General features: G+C 38.9%; 1 protein-coding gene and 1 non-coding gene across 2 annotated transcripts in view; one reads left to right on the top strand and one right to left on the bottom strand.

Annotated features, from left to right (window-relative positions):
- Positions 1 to 20,958, top strand: part of ATP8B4 (ATPase phospholipid transporting 8B4 (putative)) — a 292,064-nt gene that overhangs the window by 251,292 nt on the left and 19,814 nt on the right. Inside the window, exons 22-23 of the mRNA XM_058294177.2 lie at positions 2,577 to 2,760; positions 3,331 to 3,554. Coding sequence (XP_058150160.1) covers positions 2,577 to 2,760; positions 3,331 to 3,554 — 408 coding nt within the window. The remainder of the gene's footprint in view (positions 1 to 2,576; positions 2,761 to 3,330; positions 3,555 to 20,958) is intronic.
- Positions 19,545 to 19,617, bottom strand: TRNAG-CCC (transfer RNA glycine (anticodon CCC)). The gene has a single exon. It is a non-coding gene; the product is annotated as a tRNA-Gly (tRNA).

The following is a 20,958-nucleotide window of genomic DNA, read 5'->3' as shown; positions in this document are numbered from 1 at the left end:
CTGAGTTTGGCTTAGAGAAAGGCCACACTTGAGCAACAAGGAGGATCTCAGGAGATAATGCTTAGGCACCCTATAATACTATGCTAAGTTTCGATTTCAAGAATAAAGTTTCATAAGTACAGTCATCACAATCAAATACCCATCAATGAACCATCTACCTTCACAAGTCATTGCCCCTGTACTCAGGGAATTCTTGCTGTCCCATTAGAGAATATGGCAGCGCTCTCCAGGATGGGAATTTGATATTCCTTTCGTTATTGTGTGAATCTCCACCCACTATGACAATGCCCCATGAACACATTCATATGCCTTATAGGTATGCCCCAGGTGAACCTCCTCCTATGCATCTCCCATCTCTGACACCCCACACCAAAGATCCTCCCCTACCACAGCTGTAACCCTTCTGTGATCCAAAACTTCTTCAAAATTGAAGCCAACAAAATAACCAAATATAATTAGTAGGAAAATGATATAATAATGATAGCTTAAAAAATAATGAATAAAATACAAAAAAAATTTTTTTAAAGTTTGAAATAATAAAAAAAATTAAAAATATAAATGCTCCACGATCTGTTCATCAATTGTGGTAAATATACCAGACTAATGAAGGATGTTGTTGATGTAAGAAAATATGGGAAGGCTAAGGAACAGGGCATACGGGAATCCCCTATATTTTTTGTGTAACATTTATATAATATAAATTTCTTTAAAAAATAAAAATAAAGAAGCATATTTTAAAAAAAGAAAGGGTGATTGTATTTGAGAATGCAAAATCACAGTTTCTCCTCAGAATTATAGATTTGTACCTGAGAGTTTTCTATGCCAGGGTCATGTTTTTATAGTAATTCATCCATTCATCAATCCATTCATACTTTAACATTCATTAAGCATCTCTAAGTCACAGTGCTAGAATCGGGGGATAAGAACATGAATAGAAATAGAAACAGGAATAGTCCCTGTTTTAAGGACTGCAGTCCTTTGGGAGAGATAATGAGTGCAATGAAAGAGGAATAGACATAATGCTTTGAGAACATAGAGGCAAGCACATTTAATTACCTGTGGAAATGTAAGGGAAGACTTTCTGAAGGAAGTGATATTTTTGGACAGAGGAAACAGCAAGTGCAAAGGCACAGAGGCAAAAAAGAACTATCAAATGATGGAAAATAGGAAATTTGGCATGATAGGAATAAAGAGTACACTTAAAGATAGTTGTTTTAGTCTGCTAGACTGCTGAAAGCAATATGCCAAAAATGAGTTGGCTTTCATAATGGGGATTTATTGGCTTACAAGCTTATAGCACTGAGCCTAAGAAAAAGGTCCAAATCAAGGGTTCATCAGGCATTGCTTTGTCCCTGAAGACTTGCTCCTGGTGATCCCGAACCCCTCTGTCACATGACAAGGCACATGGGAATGTCTGCCGGTCTCTCCCTTCTCTTCCAGGTTTTGTTGCTTCAGCTTCTTGCTTCTGTGGCTTTTCTCTTTTTCTCTATCCAGATTCATCCCAATTATAAAGGTCTCCAGTAGGAGTAAGACCCATCCTGATTCAAGCCTTTCTGAAGTAACCTAATCAAAAGGTCCTACTTATAATAGGTTCACACCTACAGAAATGGATTAACTTTAAGAACATACTTTTCTGGGGTCCATTCAGCTTAAAACCTTTACAATGGTAGTAGAAGACAAATGGGAAGTAGGGGCCAGATTGTGATGGAGTGTGAATTTCTTGCTAAGGAATTTGCAGTCAAATGCTTCTTGTTGATTTTCAAAAACACCAATGACTCCAAATTTAGATGGATTCTTGTTTTTTCTGGATGTGTTTATTAAATAATGTATAGAGAAATGTTTTCCAGAAGAAAAATTGCAGTTAATTGGAAGGGATTATGTTCTCTTTTTACAGTAATTTCTTGGCAAATCTAAAGGCTCTTGTGTGTTTTGAAGTAAGCAAGAGTGGACATGGTTGGGGAACCCTCTAAGACCCAAGTTATATGCCACCTTTTTGCACAGGCTTCTCTCTGTTTCAAATACTATGTTTGTCAAGCACCAATATCCAGATCATCTGCTTTTTAACTTGCCTGCACATTAACAACCACCTCAACAAACACCACAAAAGAAATATATGCAAAATAACAATGCAAATGATACAAAGATTCTATCACTGAGAAAGAACAATCATTGTCATTTCATAGCTCATTGTAAACTTGATGAGGTATTGATGGGTTATCTCTTTTACTTTCTTTAATTTTCATGGTTTTCTAGAACTTTTCCATTATTTAACTGAATGTCTCCAATAAAGCATGATAAGATATTAAGGAGAAATACAAGGGGTGCCATCTTCTACATTTAAAAAAATTCCTTTGCACTTAGTATGGGTTCAATTTTCATTTCTTTAATTAGTTTTTATTGCTCACGTGGCTTTGAATTAACAGTGACTTGTTGGAATTAAACTTGTATATCAGTTGTGAAAAGTAAATTTGCTTCCCAAATGACATCTCTCATTTGTTGTTTTCTGCTCTTCCTGGAATATATCTATATATCCTTTATCTCTATCTTTATATTAGTTTGTTTATTTAATAACACAGGCCCATGCCCTAGAAAGCGATGCCAAGAATGATCTCCTAGAACTTGCCTGCATGTGTAAGACTGTGGTTTGCTGCAGAGTCACTCCACTCCAGAAAGCCCAAGTAGTAGAACTGGTGAAGAAGCACAGAAATGCTGTCACTTTGGCCATCGGTGATGGAGCCAATGATGTCAGCATGATCAAAAGTAAGAGGACATTCGCTCAATGGGCGCTACCGACATGGTGCCCTCAATTTCAGCATTTGGGCATAAGAAATAGAGATTGCATTAAAACTTACTCTTACCAGTGACTCTAAAGTGAATGATACTTTCTGGATCCAATGTTTCTACTATTAGCATTTATCAAAAATTATCTTTGTCTTTCCTTACATCATCTGTGTATTTTCAGGCTAGAAAAGGGCATTGGTCATCTTATACTGTTTGGTGGAATAAGTAGCTATGGTATGCAGGAGAGGACACTAGACCCAGACTTGCAAGACTTGGGTTTAATTTCAGTGTTGTCATTTTGTTACTTACAAACTGTAGAACTTTGTGCTAGCTACTGAATTTTTCTGAGTTCAATTTCCTCTTTTGTAAAACTAGAGTAAATCCCTGTCATGAGGGTTTCATGAGATAATACATGTAAAAAAAACGATTACTGTTATAGCTGTAAAGTTTCCATAAGCAAATAATAACATTAAAGAGGAATAACAAGTTCCCCAAAGAGATCGTCATTGTCTGTTTCTGGAATGAAAGTGTTTCTTCTTTCCTTTGTAGGTGCTCATATTGGCATTGGCATCAGTGGCCAGGAAGGACTGCAGGCAGTCTTAACCAGTGACTATTCCTTTGCACAGTTTAGATACCTCCAAAGGCTCCTCCTTGTTCATGGGAGGTGGTCCTATTTCCGAATGTGCAAATTCTTATGCTATTTCTTCTACAAGAATTTTGCATTCACACTTGTGCATTTCTGGTTTGGTTTCTTCTGTGGTTTCTCAGCCCAGGTTGGTATAAAGCACATTTCTTTCTTTTATAAAAACCTCTGAATTTCAAATGACTCTTCCTCATGGCTCTTTTCTCATAAACAGAGCATTTTTTATGCATAATACAAATGACAGTATTACGTTTATGTAATTGATAGATGACTTGAGCTTTGAGCCCAAAAAGAATATATACATAGCTGGAATTATTTTTTTGTTGCTTTCTACTTACTTAGTAATCAATGAGTATTCCTTCCAATGCATTTTTGATGCTTTATTGAAATGTTTTGGTATGATGACAGGTAAGTTCAATGGAAGAGTTTTAATTCAGAACAGAAGTCTGAGAAAAACTAACAAGAAATGCGGAGATACCTGTATTGGGAAGATTGTCACTCACTCTACACGGTGAATGTATATGGACTAAGATTATGTAAATGTGTTTTAAATCAAGGAAAAGTAATTGATACCCTGACATCAAGACTGTTTTGACAGCAATTCAGCAAAAAATTGTCAATAGATAATGTTGGTAAGAAAGAAGAAAAATGAGTACATTCACTAATTAAGGACCTGTTGTATACATATTCATATCCATTTTAAAAAGTTATTTAACCCAATATCTTGGCTATCAGGAAAGTTTTGATCCTGGGTATGAACTATAAAATGTAAGATCTCTAGTACTTATATATACTTACGAGTAAAAACATAATTTCTACTAAAAACTTGACTGTCATATGACAATATTTTGAATAAAAATAACAAAAGAAAAGGTTGTCCTTGAGAATGAGAAGGTCAACATAATTCTTATTAGAGTATTCTTCAATTGTTCTTTTTGCATTTAATCAATGACACTGATTTTATGATATGTATGAAGCTATATTTTTCAATCACTTTATTTCAGAAAAATTGAGAATAAATTGAATCTTGGCATTTTATAATTATCTTAAATGTGCCAAGAAAGATAAGTGAATTATTTTGGTAATGAAATTGGGTTTTGTACATTTTCTCTTTTCTCTTAGACGTTGAGATTCCTCTTTTTTTAAGTAAAAAAAAATGTTTTTTTATATCCACATGACAAACTATTAACACAAGATAATAACTATGATAATAATAAATCTACTTTGGTCCATGGTTACACTTCCCCCTTATTTTTGTTCATTCCTCAATCTTGAGGGAGTTGGGATGATGTCCACTCTGACTGCATAAGGCTGAGCGGGCACTTAGATATAATGGGGCAAAGGAAAGGAATTTTTCTGCTTGCAGTTGAAGATACTCCGTGTTTTGGGGATGGACTAGTCCATCCTCATCATTTTGTCAGTTGTCCAGGGCAAGCCCAAAGAACTGCAGAGTAGGAGTTGACTACAACTCCACTGGGTTTCAGGGTTCAACTGACATATGAACAATCTGAAGATTTAAGCCTCTGAGAACTATTTGTAACAGGTACATTGAATTATGTTATATTAGGGAAATAATAGATGTTCATATATTCCCAAATAGGGCCCACCAAGGGGAAGATCTCTTAAAATGAGGCATGCCTGTACCAATTCCTAATTTTCTTTTTAAGGATAACATGCCTAGAACTGAAAGCAGACTGCATTGATATTTTTGCCCTTCTTGGTAGTCTCTTGACAATTGACGTAAAGCAGATGTCTTGATTTTAGCTTCTCAGAGATAGAGGTTAACTTAGCACTACTTCAGTGCAGGCATGGGGATATTTACCTACTTACATTTCTTCTTTTGTTCAACCAAGAAAAGCAACGTCTGTTTCAAGGTAAGGATTTTCTTCCCCCATTTTCCCCAGTCTACTATGAGTTTTTCTATAATAGTTTAACTATGAGCTCCTTGAGGAGAGAAACCATGACTAAATCATGTATATATCCTCATAATCTTGAATGATCCTTGACATATAGAAGGCTCTCTATTCACTTCACATTGTTGGGTATTTCTAATGCCCATTCTCATGCTTGAGGCTAGTGCAGCAGGAAGTTACTCCAACACACCTAAAACCACTTATGGAAGTCCCTACTTACTCCACCTGTGCCAAGGGCTGTCTCTACAGGCTCTGGGTGTGCTCTATGTAAATGTGTGTACAGCCTAACACTGTGGCAAAGAGGGTCAATGTCTTAAGGTACAAGTGTGATTGTAGTGTTAAGTCTAGTTTTTTCAGTTGTGTTCATATTAATTTGGCATGAAAGTGCCATGAATGATGCATTTCTTAATTACTTATACAACTTTCATTCTAGGAAGGATATGAAGTGGGTTTCCCAGGTTTATTTTGCATTACTTAGGTCTTCACTGGTTTAAATAGGACCGGGGACATCCTTTTTAGGCAAGGGAGCAATCACATATAAAACCAACTGGGCTTCTGATTATGAGTCCTGGACTGCTGGTCACTTTGCACTAATTTCTAGAATGATTTGCTCAAATTGGGACCCATGTTTACACTGGGTAGGATTCCTTGGCCCCACTATTTAAGACTTTCATTCATTCGATATAGATTTACCAACCGCCTGCTGTGTGTCAGACTGCAGTGACTCTTGGAGTCTCTATCCCGGGAGTGGAGAGGGATGTCTAAGACACGTTCTTGGTGGGCACCCATTTTATTAGCCACCCACTTTGTGGAGGACTTAGGGTTCTATTTCTAGGCTTGTCAGAGAAGTAGATGGGCTAGTCAGGAAAGTGTTACATGCTGGAGAGGAGAAGGCAGTGAGTCTGCCCCAGCACTCACGTGGTGGTGTCAATGCTGTGGTGTCAGCTTCTGCAGAGACTTGTGATATTGTTGACACCAACTAATTAGGATTAAAAAAAATTTGCAATTTTTGCTCACACTTAAATAGCACTTACCATGTGCCAGACATTGTTCTAAATGTTTTATCTAATATTAAGTTAGTTCTTACAATAGTCATATGAAGTTGGTTTTCTAACTGTGGTCTACATCAATCTTTTGCTAAATATTTTCCAAATAATAATATAATAATATTTGGGAGTTCTGCTGTCCAATAAGTTAGATCCTGTTCTCCTTTTCCCCATGCCTTCTTCCCAGAATTGGAGATTCACAATTCAGATTAGCAATTTAAAGCTTCTGGCAAGTTAAAAGGTAAATAAGTCCTATCATATTTAATTGACTCCAAGATGCATATTTTTTTTTTCACATTTTGACATCTCTGAAATTGAATGTGTCTTACAATCAAAGGTACCTTACAATAGCTCTTGGTCTGGGTTGAAGTCATTTTTTTTTGGAGCATGTGTATGTGGCTTTTGCCAGTCCCCTGGGGTCACTGTAAACCTGAGATCTCATTTGCTGTTCAAGGTTTTATGAGCTCAAAAGAAAAACTCCAGTGAATACCAGTTGTAGTTCAAATTCCCAGGAAAGACTTTTTTCCCTCTCCCTTTAGCTAGTGCCAAAGTTGATACAAGCAAGTTCCCTTGCAGTCATGAAGATTTGTTTTCCATTTACTGTTATGTTGAGGATTTAGCCCCTTGTTGCCTCAGCTTTATGTGGGGGATCTGGTTAGATGCCCCATTTGGCTTACCCTTGAATTCGTTAATTGTATTTCTTACAATCAATGGCATTTTAGTGTCAATGAGATTTGGTATTCGTTATTACCCAGACTCATTTGGCATGGCACAGCAACCCTGTTTTTCCAAGCAACACTCATAAGGTCACATCAAATAAATATTATACAGAACCTTCTTTGAGAAATGCTGAAATAGATAATTCTACAGTGACAGTTTCGAAATTATAGATCTGGACCTGATATTGCCCTACTATTTATTCTAGTTCCAGTGTTTTGGAGGTAGTAAAAAGTATGAAGACAAAATAATGCTAAGGATACTGTCCTCATAAGAACAAGCCATTTTCTCTTCAAAATCTTCCATTTTCTCAATTAACTCTAATCCAAGGGGTAAAATAGCCATGCTTAATATGCCAAAGTGGGGATTTATATTTAAACTTCAGCATAGTCTTTTCCACTATCTTCAAAGTATTTTGTGGTCATAAAATAATTGTGTGAATATATGACAACTTTTACACAACCAAGACCATATTATTTGCTTATTTATTATTGGAAAAGTTGTAGATTTGTAGAAAAACCATGCATAAAATACAGAGTTCTCATATACTACAACCCTCACCCCACACTTTTCTCTATTATTAACATTCTGCATTAGTGTGGTAACTTTGTTACAACTGATGAAACAATACTATTGCAATTATACTGTTAACTATAGTTTATAGTTAACACCAGGGTTCATGCTTTGTTTTGTACAGTCTCTTTTTTAAGTACCAGGGCTGGGATTGAACCTGTGACCTCATGTGGGAAGCTGGTGCTCAACCACTGAACTACATCGGCTCCCCAGTCCTTTAAAAAAAATTATTCTAGTAACATATATACAAACTAAAATTTCCACTTTAACCACATTCAGATATGTGATTCAATGGTGTTAATTATATTTGCAATGCTGTGATACCATCACCCCCATCCATTACCAAAACTTTTCCATCACCCCAAACAGAAACTCTATACCAATCAAGCATTAACTCCCCATTCCCTACCCCCAACTTGGCCCTTGGTAACCTGTATTCTAGTTTCTGACTCTATGAATTTGTTTATTCTAATTATTTTACATCAGTGAGCTCATACAATTTTGTCTTTGAGTCTGTTTTTTTAACACTCAGTATGATGTCTTCAAGATTCACCCAAGTTGTTGCATATATTGGTACTTCATTCCTTTTTACATAGGAATAATATTCCATTATATATATATATATATATATATATATATATATATATATATATCACATTTTATTTATCTGCTCATCAGTTGATGGACTTTGAGTTGCTTCCATCTTTTGGCAATTGCAAATAATGCTACTATGAACATTGATGTACAAATATCCATTCAAGTCCCTGCTTTCAATTTTTCTGGATATATATCTTGTAGCAGGATTGCCAGGTCAAATGGTAATTGTATAATTAACTTTCTGAGGAAGAATCAAACTGTTTTCCACAGTGGCTGCACTATTTTCATTCCTACCAACAATGAATAAGAGTCCCTATTTATCCACATTCTCTCCAACACTTATTTGCTTTTTTTTTTTAATAGTATCCATTCTAGTGGGTGTGAAATGGAATCTCATTGTGATTTTTGATTTGCATTTCACGAAATACTAATATATTGGGCATCTTTTCTTGTGCTTTTGGCCATTTGTATATCTTTTTTTGAATTAATGACTATTCAAATCCTTTGCCCATTTTTAAAATTGGTTTGTTTTTCTTTTTGTTACTTAGTTGTAGGATTTTTTTAATATACTTTGGATATTAAACTCTTATTGGATATGTGATTTCTAAATATTTTCTTCCATTCTGTAGGTGGTCTTTTTACTTTCATGATCAAGTCCTCTGAGGCACAAAACTTTGAAATTGTGAAGTCCCATTAATCTATTTTTTCTTTTGTTGCTTGTGCTTTTGGTGTGAAGTCTTAGAAACCACTGCCTAACACAAAGTCCTGAAGATATTTCCCTATGTTCTCTTCTAGAAGTTTTATGGTTTTGATCCTTATATTTAGGCCTTTGATCCATTTTGAGTTAGTTTTTTTATATGGTGTGAAGAAGAGGTCCACCTTGATTCTTCTGCATATGGATATCCAGTTTTCCCAGCACCATTTGTTGAGGAGACTATTCTTTCTCTATTGAGTGAACTTGGCACCCTTGTCAAATATCAATTGGTCATAAATGTGAGGACTTATTTCTGAACAAGCAATTTGATTCTCCTGGGTGTTCTATCGCATATGTTAAAACAGGTAATCCTTTACCCCAGGCCACTTTGACTTGGTTCTTACATTGCTTTAGCTGTGGGCAAGTTGTTTCTGCCTGTGGGCCAAGTTCTGGGAGGCTGAGTCCAAGAAGAGTCCTTCATTTGGTCTTTCAGGATTCCACCTGTTAGATTGCCAGGGACATACAGGCATGGGGATTACTCTCCTCCCTCTCAACAGGACCGGAGACCCCCAATGGGAATGCTGGCTGGCTCCCCTCTGCATTGGGGAGGGGTTAGGAGAGGACCCAGCAAGGGAGCCAAGACTTTCTCCTACTGGTTTTAAAGCGGTGATTTCTAGATTCAGCATTCACTCAGTTACAGCAACACTTTACCTGTTTTCTAGAGTTTGAAAGAAGATGGCTCTGTCAGTTTTTGCTTCTTGTGCAGAGATTCTGTGGGTGAATAGAACCCTGGAACATCTTAGGCCATCATCTCGGTTGCCTAGAAAGCTACCATACTCCTTTATATCCTGCTTATTAAACAAATAAGCAACAGCCTTTAATAGCAGATTTTGAGAAGCCTCTCTTAATTAAATATGGATTTATTGTAAATTACTCAGCTATTCTCACTTTTATGGGCATAATTTAATATTAATAATTCCTTCCTCACACCTGGGAGTCACACAGATACCATCAAATTGTGAGTAAGACGATCATTTGCCTTCTTGGAAAGAGAGGGTAATAGAAAATGAACAGACTAGCTCCTGCCCACCGAGAACTCAATTTCTCATTGAGAGATAAGGAAATGCATAAATTAGTCTAATGTAAATATTGTAATTGAGGTTATAGGAGAACATGGGGGAAGGAGAAATTTATAAGGATCTGGAATGACTTCAGGGGTTCAAATAATCTGCAAGTGAGTATTTGAATATTTTCGAAATTAAGCAGAGGTCTGATGGCTTGAAATTCTTACTACCTGCAAAGGATTCAGGGGCTGGTTTGTGTAAAGGTGTGAGACTATGGAGTAAAAGGAAGAAAACCCTTCCATCATACTTGAACACTTTCCACCTGAACTGCAGTTAGTTGAATTTGAGCTCTCTTTTTAATTCCTAAAATTCCATTAAATATCAATTTATTAAAAGACACCTTCTAAAAAATGCATAGAGTTGAAGGGGAACCTTATTTGTGTCTTCGGGAATAGGTGTTGTATCACTATATAGATCAAAACTCCAACCTTTCCCTGCCACATCCCCATTTGAGTGACATGGTATGTACAAAGAACTGACTGTGAGGGCAGCTGTGATGAGGAACTGGGATTGGCTGGGATTGGCAGGGATCATTGTCTCTTTTCTATTCCCTGTTTTTCACTGGAAGGTCCTGATTAGCAACAATTTAAACTGAAAACTCTTTTGGCTTTTTTCCTTAGCACTGTTTTTCTAAGGACAATATGTTGTAAATGAGGCAAGTGAAAAGAAAACAACATATTTGGGAGAAACACTAGTCTACAGAAAATGAAAAGTTTTGAATATGGGACATATTCACAGTCACATTTTTTCCCCTGTTAAAATCACGTAGCTGACTTGGAGGCCAAAGCCAAGTATTGGACGGCATGATTTTTTTTAACACCTACAGCCCATTGGATAGCAGCCTACTTCCAAGGCTGTAATGAAAGTCGGGCATGTGAGGCTTTTCCACCTCCTGCCATCCCTCTCCCAGACTGCTTCAGTGGAACTGAAAGCTCCATGGTGACAGGAGCCAGTGGTAATAAAAACTTCAGGGCCAGCAAATTAAGTAATAGCAAGCATCTGGTTCGAAGCCCTTCTTGGGCCAGCCTGACCTTCAGTCACTTTCCCTGTCCAATCCTGACAGGAGTGAGACCCACACATTCTCCAACACAGAGCCTGTAGTCTTTGAATGCTCATTCGTTTAACAAGAATAAATATTTACTGAATGCAGGCTTGGGACCAGGTGCTCCACTGGTCTCTCAGGACCGAGTGGTGAACAAGAGGCATGCAGTTCTTGCCCTCAGGGCACTTATAGTCTGGGGACGATTTTATTTTCATAAATGTGAAACTGATGTTGACTGGTTCCATAGTCACCTTTCTCTTATTTCTTCACCAAAAGAGTTTCTGAAGTAAATTTCCCATGGATGAGCCATGTCTTCAGGCCAAAATCCCAGTGTGATTCATAAGCATCCACAGTAAATATTTCTTCCCTGTACCTCTGGACAGATAGCTTTGAAGTAATGCACTCTGCCGCTGAAAACATCTGACCAAATGTAAATAGATTGTGCTTTCTTAGACACAATGTTGACTTTAACAAACACCAGTTTAATTACTTAACAAAGTGACATGTGCTATTTCTTTACTACCATGGCCTCTCTCAAGGGGCTTGGTGAATTTAATCCAGGTTGTTATTCTCTGACGATAGCTCCAGGAGATTCCAGCAATACCCCATCCCAGTAGGTGGGCTGGGGCAGATGTGCAGGCTGGTCCAGCTATGGCGTGTGAGGCTCCACAAAGGCCTGTGGGTGGGATCCTTTATTGCCTGTGGGATGGTGGCACCAGGACCTCTCAGATGGGTGGTGATGAGATACAGGCTGGGTAGAGCTTGGTTTATGGCTTGTCCTCTGGTTAACTTTAGTAACTCGCCTCTGTCGTGACTCGTTTAGGACACATGGGGAAAGAATCTGCCTGGGAGAGACCAGACTCCTTTTATTTGCTTTGCTGGTTGGGCTCTCCTGGGAGAAATAGCTGGAACACAGAACAAAAAGTGTATGTCTTGTTGAAACCTAGAGGCTTGCCTGGCAGGGAATTTCAGAGTGAATGAGTTCAGCCCCTCACTTTACAGAGGAGGAGCCTGCGCCCCACAGGAGCTGAGGATCAGTGGTAGGCAAGGTTGGGACTGGAACCCATGTCTCCTGACTTCTGCTTTGGTGCTCCTTGTACTCTGCTTGATAAGTAGCCATCCAATTTGTCATAAACTTGGAAAAGCTAATAGCTATCTATATTTTAACTCTCCTTCACCAACCCCTAATTAGCAGGCATTTGCTTTATCTGGAATCTAAAGGGGAAATGTCAAGAAAAACTTAATATGCCTATGGGGAGGAAATGAACTCTTACTGAGTGATAGCTGATGTCTCAGGGGGTTGTCTCCCCACAGCTTAGGCCATTAGAAAGCCTTAGCTTGCTTCTAGACAAAATGTCCTTTGGTATCATCTGGAAACTTGAGGCTGCCTTCTGCCAACAAACACTCCAACCAAACTGCCTCTGAGAGACAATTTAAATATAATCTGAGACAATGAGATTTCCAGCCAGATTTCTGGACCAAAAGGGTATGAATTCTTTTTCAGGACATGCCTTATCCCAATCTATTATTTAAACTCACATGATTTTGAAAGAGTCCACTGTGGGTTTGTGCTCACTATTTATATGTGTAGTTTATTTTAAAAGCACCCTATGCCCTCAGGATTCTTAATAAAGATGAGTTGTCCCCCATCAGGGACAGAGCCAGAAAAAAAATTTGTTGAAGCCCTATTTAGGAAATTCACATTTGAAACTATGCAACTACTGGCACTGTGTGCATATGAGATGATATTATCTGATGACAATTTATCATTGTCAGTGAGATACAGGACTGTGTATGTTTTTTTCAAAAATAAGCCTGCTGCGATATGGAAACAATTATCTTGTCAAGGCTGGAAAAACTTTGGTTATGTCAAACAATATAAGAAAACTCACAGTGAAAGGTTTGGAAAATGACGTGGAAGAGTGCGACTACTCTTTAGGCTTTGATGACCTCGTGGATTTGGTTACCTGTGAGCCTGTCTCAACCTGGCATGGTGGTGTCTCTCCCATTGCTTTCCAGATGTGCTTTATGGAAGCCCCAGGGAGGGGTGGGTGCTCAGGCTGGGACCCTGCCTCCTGGATCCTGCTAGTGTGTTTCTGCTAATTACTCAAATTGGTAACAGATGTGCTGAGGCTGAGCACCTCGTATTTATTCCACAATGTGTTTTCTTTAAATGACAAATGTATTTTAAGATGCCCCCCCATGTCATTATATATTTTGCCTCACAACACACAGCAAAATGGGGATATATGTCTCTAAAGAGGTAGTTTATTTGGTTATTTGAACTAAGAGCTAGGCAGAAACTCTTTGTAACTGTTTTTGAGTCTTATTAGGGTTTAAGTGTGGTATTCTATTGAGCATATTCTATAAATCATAGATACTGGGTTCCTCTATCTGTTTTTAGATTGTAATTTGTAGCTGGACCATTTTTAACTCTATATAAAATGGTTGATAAGGTTGATAAATTGCTCCCACAAAGAAGAGAGCGGGGAGCTTTCCTTACACAGGAAAACAGTGAGGGGAGAAATAGAAAACTCTGCCCTCTCTCTTTTTTTTTCCTCTCATCTGAGAGAAAACACTCTTAGAGTTCTAAGCAGATGGAGGCATCTCAGATTGGCACAACTTTTTTATTTAAAATTTTGGAGATGGGGAACAGAAAATTTTGAGTAGAAGTGGTAAGACTGCTCCTAGCACTATAGGGGCCCTAGGGAAAATATTTTTTTGCTGGACCCATGACTATATAAACAATTTGAGTCAGTCCTAATCAGTGTGTCATGGCATTTCGGAAGCCCAAACTCAGGGGATCCTGCAAAAGAAGCACCATACTGGTCAAGAAAATGAATCTCTTCTCTATTTATCCTTCCTGTGCCATCATCTTGGGGCATCTGGTCAACCCATGTGTGTGGGGGTGGTGGTGAGGTGTAGGTAGGTGGGGTGGGGGGTGTGCTGATGGTGATAGTACAGGGTGTGAGGGTGCCTGAACAGACAGAAATTTGGACAGGGTCCTCACAAGTTGTGGTCAGAGATAGTGGGGCCCCAGTCACCAGCGGGGGCCTTTCTGGGATTACTTTTTGAGTAGTTGAAGAGTCCTTGCAAGAGGAGGAAAAAAAATTGTAGAGGAAACTACTTGTAGCTTTGATTTCTCTTGAAGCTCCTAAAGACTAAATTGTGAAAAACCAAAGCATATAACCTGGAAAGATATTTTTTTAAGTTGAATGATTCAGGTAAAGCTTGAGACAAAACCAGAATTAGAGTAAGAAGTAATTGAGGATTTGTAAGGAACGTGCTCAATTATATAAAGGTATTTATTTTCCTTTAAATCTTTCTCTCGTTTTCTGCTGATTTTATTAATACAGCAGTTTATGACAGAAGAAATGTCTATGGTTAGCTGTCTCAATAAACAATTGTATTTTTACAAAAATGATATATTTAGTAGAAAAATGCAACTTCTTGTTTACTCATTAAAGCCACTTAAAAGCTTTATCTTTGTATGACCTTTCCATCCAGCCAGCCTCCTTCCCTCCCTTCCTTCCTTGTTAATGTCTTTAAGTTATTGAGCATGATCTGTTTGTCAGGTACTGTGCTGGCATTTACCTTATTTCATCGAATATTCATGGCTTTCCTATAACCCCCATGTTAGAGTTGAAAGGGCTATAGAGAGAGAGTGTTTTACTCCAGGGTCACACAGTTCTCTCTGCTACCTCCAAAGCTCTTATCCTTAGGACACAGGCTTCCTTTTTTTGAATATCTGCTATGTGCCAGACCCTGAGTTAGGTTCTTGAACCACACAGATGAGAAAGTCATGTAATCTGCTCCCAAGACTCACAGTCTAGCGTGGTGGGGCTGGGAACCGGCATATAAATAAATAAAATATGAAATATGATCAGGAGGTGCCCTGGGACTACTAAGGAGTGGCCTGGAACCCAGCCCTGGAGGGTGGGAATGAGCAAGGCTCATAAAGTTTTCCTGGAAGACCTGGCCCTGGGCTGCCCCTCAAAGAGCACTCGTTGTGAAGCAGGGGAGGAGTGAAAGATGGGCATTCCGCAGAGAGGACAACAGGAAGGAAGCCAGGGAAGTGAACTCAGCAGGATTGATTTAATGTGGGATTATTTGGAAGAGGGGAAAATCTCAGATTTCTGACGTGGGTGCTGGTATTAGAAACTGATAGAGCCAACCTAGGAGGTGGACCTAGTTAAGGGGGTTTGAGGATGAGTTTGGGTCTGGACATACTGAGTTTGAGGAGCCTGTGGCATAGCCACAGGGATGTGTCCTTTAGGAAGTTTAATATGTAACATTTAGAAAAAGTTTAAAAAGGATTAGTTTAACAAATATTTGTTGAACGCCTACCATTGGTTACACACAGTTCTAGGCATTGGAGTGAAGAGTCATGAACACATTTGTGTTTTCACAGCAATTATATTCTAGTGGGATGAACACATAATCTAAAAGTAAACCAATAAGATCATTTCAGAGTTGTTATTGTGCAAGGTAAGAGGTCTCATGGAGAAGGGAACGTTGGAGTGATGACCTCAGTATTTGGAATTAAGCCTGGGGTTAAAGTATTCCAGGTAGAGGGTACAACAAGTACAAATACTGGGGCAGGAGTGAGCCTGGTAAGTTGGAGAAAGACAATCTATCAATAAAGCTGAAGCTCAGTGACTGAGGCAGCCAGCGATGTGAGGTGAAGTTGAAGAGGCAGGCAGGGATGGGCTTAGGAAGGGCTTATCGATTTCATTTCAAATACAATGGGAAGCCAAAGGAGGGTTTTAATTTGGGTAAATGCTAATTTATCTTTTTAAATGAAACAAAACAGGATGCAAAACTGAACTAATTATATGTTCTCAACTGTGTAAAACAATGAGGGACAAAGTCTTCAACGAAATTTGCCAAATGATACTGATAGAGAGGTGGCTCATGCAATAGTCAGTGTTGTGGACACCACGGTCAGAGTACTTTGGGCTTGAACTTGGCTCTGACACTTGGTAGGGCAGTGGTTATCAAACTTGTTTCAAGGACCCCATATATCAATATTTACCATGTTAGAAATTAAAATGCAGAAGAAATTTAAGCTTTCATTTATTCATTCATTAAAAAGTAATGAATCCATTACATGTTTACGTAAATAACATTTTTTTTTCTGAAAAATAACTACTTTCCCAAACCAAAAAACAAGTTAGTGAGAAGGCTGTAATTTTTTTGTAGTTTTGAAAATGTTTTACTATTTGGCTTAATAGAAGAGAGCTGGATTCTCATATCTACTTCTGTATTTGGTCTTCTGAGATACACTTACTTGTAAGAGAATGAGAGTGAAAAGAGCTAATAAATAACTGCTTTGTATTATTGTTAAAATAGCTTTGACATTGTGGACCTCCTAAATATTCCCTTGCCCACTCTTCGAAAACTTCTGTATTCAATGCACGATATCGGGGAAGTCGCCAGCCTCAGTTTCCTCATCTCTAAATTGGGCACAGTTAATAGTGCCTACCTCATAGTGTGGTTGTGAGGATTTAATGCATTTTTATTTGTAAAACATTTAAAATAGTGCCTGGCACATAGTAAGTGTTCAATAAACATCAATTATTTTTATTTTTCTTAATTGTTGTGATTCTAAGTGGCAGTAAAACCTCTTCCAAGAAATTGCAAACACTCATGTAAACTTTATTTTTACTGATTTTTCCCTTCTGGTCCTTCTTCTGCTCCAGTTGTGAAATGAGTCTCCAAATCTGTGTACCACTGACAAAGGCTACTGTTAAACAATTGTAGGTTTTAATGCTAACAATTTGTGACGATGACACTGCTGAGGCCACACTATCAGCTACTCACAGTTTAGTATGTCATGATTTTCCATATTCTTTCTTTCCTCATAATACCTGAAATTATCTGTTCTCAGTGAATGGAAGGTGGGTAGTGCCTGAGATAAAGACAAAGTAATTTAATAATACCAGCCTCTGCTTGGGCGTATAATACCTCAGTTTAACTGCTTTCTCCTCTTTGATCTTCCATCCTGCAATCATGACATGAATTGATATATTTGAGGAATGAAAGTCAAGATGCCATCACCAAATTGTTGAGAATTTGTATCAGCTGCTTTGCCTTTTTAAAAAAATTTTTATGGGAGTGAATGAAATTCTCAATCTTGGCTTCACGTTGGAATCACCTTGGAAATTTTTTAAACTGATACTAATTTAACTGCCTTGGGGTATGGACTGGGCATCAGAAGTTTTAAAATCTTCCCAGTCTCCAAAGTCTTACCAGACAATGACGGTACATAAAACACAAATGTCACCTTAACCAAATGCTGTAAAATGAACACCCATGTAACCAAGATCCAGTGCAAGTGCAAGAAAGAGAACATTGCCAAATAACTAGAAGCTCCCTTGCCTAATCCCAATCATATCCCTTTCCCTGCCTTCTTGAGATAACCATTATCCTGACATTTTAAGATAATCACTTCCTTGCCTTGCTTTATAATTTTACCATATATGAATCCCTAAACAGTATAGAATAGATTTGCACATTTTTGAACTTTATTTAAATAGAATCACACTTTAGCGTTTGGCTTCTTTTGTTCAACATTGTGCTTTTTTTGATTCATTCATGTTTTTGCCTATGGCCACAATTCACTGTTTTTATTACTGTATAGAATGCATTATATCAGTATACCACAATATCTTTCTCTATTCTACTCTTTTTTTTTTTTAAGGATTTATTTTATTTATTTCTCTTCCCTTCCCCATTGTCTGTTCTCTTGTGTCCGTTCCCTGTGTGTTTCCTCTGTGTCTGCTTGTATTCTTGATGGCACTGGGAATCTGTGTCTCTTTTTTGTTGCATCATCTCACTGCATCAGCTCTCTGTGTGTGTGCAGTGCCACTCCTGGGCAGGCTGCGCTTTTTTCACACGGGGTGGCTCCCCTTGCGGGGTGCACTCCTTGCACGTGGGGCTCCCCTACACAGGGACACCCCTGCATGGCATGGCACCCCTTATGCATGGCAGCACTGTGCATGGGCCAGCTCACCACACAAGCCAGGAGTCCCTGAGTTTGAACCCTGGGCCTCCCATATGGTGGGCAGATGCTCTATCAGTTGAGCCATACCTGCTTCCCTCCATTTCACTCTTGATGGACATTTGATTGTTTCTGGTTTTAGGCTATTATGGCCAATGCTGCTACAAACATTTCTTTAAAAATATGTATCCTGGAGCACAAAGACACATTTTTGAAGGTACATACCTAGGAGCAGAGTTGCTAGACATATTCACTCACTGGAAGGAAGCAGCAGAGAAATAGAGCTGCTGTTTTGGTAGACTTGAGGTAGACAGAATGTGGGGTCTGGTACCTGCCAAGGAGTGGGGATCTTGTTAAAACTCCTGCTCTGGGCTTGGCCCCTGAAGATTTAGTTGCTCTGCTCTGAGCCATTGCCCTGGATATGTTGATGATCAACAGGCAACTGAGAGGCAGAGCTGTGCTTTTGCTGGTTTTCTGGGGCTGGAGGGAGCAGGTTAGGGGCTCAACAAGGGTGGAGATCTGATGAGGACCTGGGCTGGGACCCAAGGGCAGACTCCTGGCTGAAGCCACAGGCTGTCCAAAGGTAGATCCCCTGGCCCAAAAAGCAGCTGGTAGAAAGAATAAACATAGTCTTTGGAGACAGAGAGGCCCTGAAGTAGTTCTTTATGTTCTCATTCTCTTCTTGATCTGGACGGGTAATGCCCTACTATCTTGTTAGTTCTTTGATGCCTTGAAGATGTTTTGTTTTTAACCAAGCTTTTTTATTGCCTTCAGTAGAAAGTTTGGTATGAATCAATTGCAGTGGCACTTGCCCCTATCCAGTATGGTCCAGGCTTGTTTCAGAGACCCCTGCCGAAACAACCAGCAGGTTCCCTGGGAATGCTGACAAGCTTCTCCAGCCTGTTCTCATAGTTGCCCGATGCTCTGACTACTACTGCTCTGAACTTCTGCAGCTTCTCTCTTGCCATATTGAGTCTAAGACCCTTCAAGTGGCAGCTGATGCCTTATACCACTTTACTCCAAAAGTGGGCACAGGCTGTGATGTGCTAGAGCAGGCTCTTCGTGGCTCGCAAGAGCCAATTGTTAAATTTTGAGGAATTTTGTGAGTGATTAAACACAGTATTACTAAAAATTAAAGTATGCAAGCTTACAACATAAATACATTGTGTTAAAAACAAAGTTAATAAATACTCAAAACTCATCACTTCCTAATTATTTTACTGCATCTTGCTATATGTGTTCTTGAAGTTATACCTATCTTTTGTATCCATATGGTGGAAATACCATATAATGGTGTGCTACTGAAAATCTCTTCTCAATTCCATCTTTAGTGACAGCACTGCTTGAAATTGCCCATGGGGAATATTTACACCATGAAAATTGGCAAATGCTACAGGTCTGGACTCTTTTTTGGAGGTACCAGGGATTGAACCTGGAACCTCATACATGGGAAGCAGGAGCTCAAACCACTGAGCTATACCTGCTCCCCCGAGGACTTTTTTTTTCAAACAGTCAGTTGGTAAACATTTACCAGCACATCGGTGGACCTAGACCCTTTTCAGACCCTTATAGCAGAGTTCAAAGCAGATGATGAAACTAACAGTACTCAAAGAACAACAGAAGGAATTACCATGCAGAGAACTTAAACTTGGTTATTAGGTATGGTTAGCTTCAGTCACAAGCCTATCCCTCTCAATGGTGGTCTCTAATGTTGCTGTTTTGCCTAAATCCTGCCTTGGCTACTGGTGGTAGAATTCATCTTTCCTTGCTTTGACCTGCTCTAGAGAAAATGACATTGAGCAAGTCTTTCTTACTCAGATTCCAGGTTGCAGCTCTCTAAGATACACAGAGGGTGAAACCATTTCCTTTCTTCACTCATCCACCCCTTACCTCCTCTTCCCATTTCTGTCTTCATTTTTTTTCTCCCATTTTTGACCTCCCTCCAAGGTGATTGACAGTGGGAATGTCCATGCTCCTCACCACAGGGCCTAACCTTCCTGGTGATTGCTCAGGGCAGAATAATCAGTTTTTTCCACAATGTTTTATCTATTCAGCATTGAATAAAACCATGTGTGGAGCTTCAACAGTACAATCGAGGTTGAGATTTGACCATTAAAGACAGGCCTCCATTTCCCATTTCCTTGAACAATTATGCACCCATCTCAAGTATAAACGTAATGCTCAGACATAGTGTAGTCTAAATCCAGATTTAGCAATAAAGTTACCGAGTTATTTCCTCCTTAATATGATCTACATACACAGGACGTAATTTAAATGATTGCCTTGTTTCCATAACTATATAGCACCTCTAAGTTCTCTGCCTGAAACATTTTGCACTTAAGATTTCTTATTGCTTTCTGAACTTCCCTAAGAAGAAAATGTGCTTTACAATGCATTCAGGATCTGACTGTTCTCCCTATTGGTCATCAGATCCACCTTTGTCTTTCTTCTGGACCATTGCAATAGCCTTTTAATTGGTTTCCCAACTTCCCCCATTGCCCTTCATCAGTCTATTCTCATCCAACATGAATGACCCTGTTAGAGTTCAAATTGGATCCGCTTGCCACTTTGCTCAAAATCTCTAGTGCCTTCTCATTTCACTAAGGACCTCTTCCTTACCTGTTTGACTTGTCCACTATTCTCCCTATAGGTCACTTTGCTCCAACCAAAGAGGTTACCTCGCAGGCATCTGAACATGCCAGGTGCTTTCTTGCCTCAGAGCTTCTTCATGGGCTCTACTTGCTGTGTGGAATGCTCATCCCAGAAAGCTGATTACTTCCATCCCTCTTTCCCTTGAGATCTTTTCTTAAAAGTTACCTTCTCAG

This window comes from Dasypus novemcinctus, chromosome 3 (genome assembly GCF_030445035.2).
Source record: "Dasypus novemcinctus isolate mDasNov1 chromosome 3, mDasNov1.1.hap2, whole genome shotgun sequence".
NCBI classification, from domain to species: Eukaryota; Metazoa; Chordata; class Mammalia; order Cingulata; family Dasypodidae; genus Dasypus; species Dasypus novemcinctus.
The sequence above is the reverse complement of the archived record's forward strand: the minus strand, read 5'-3'. Positions and strand labels throughout refer to the sequence as shown.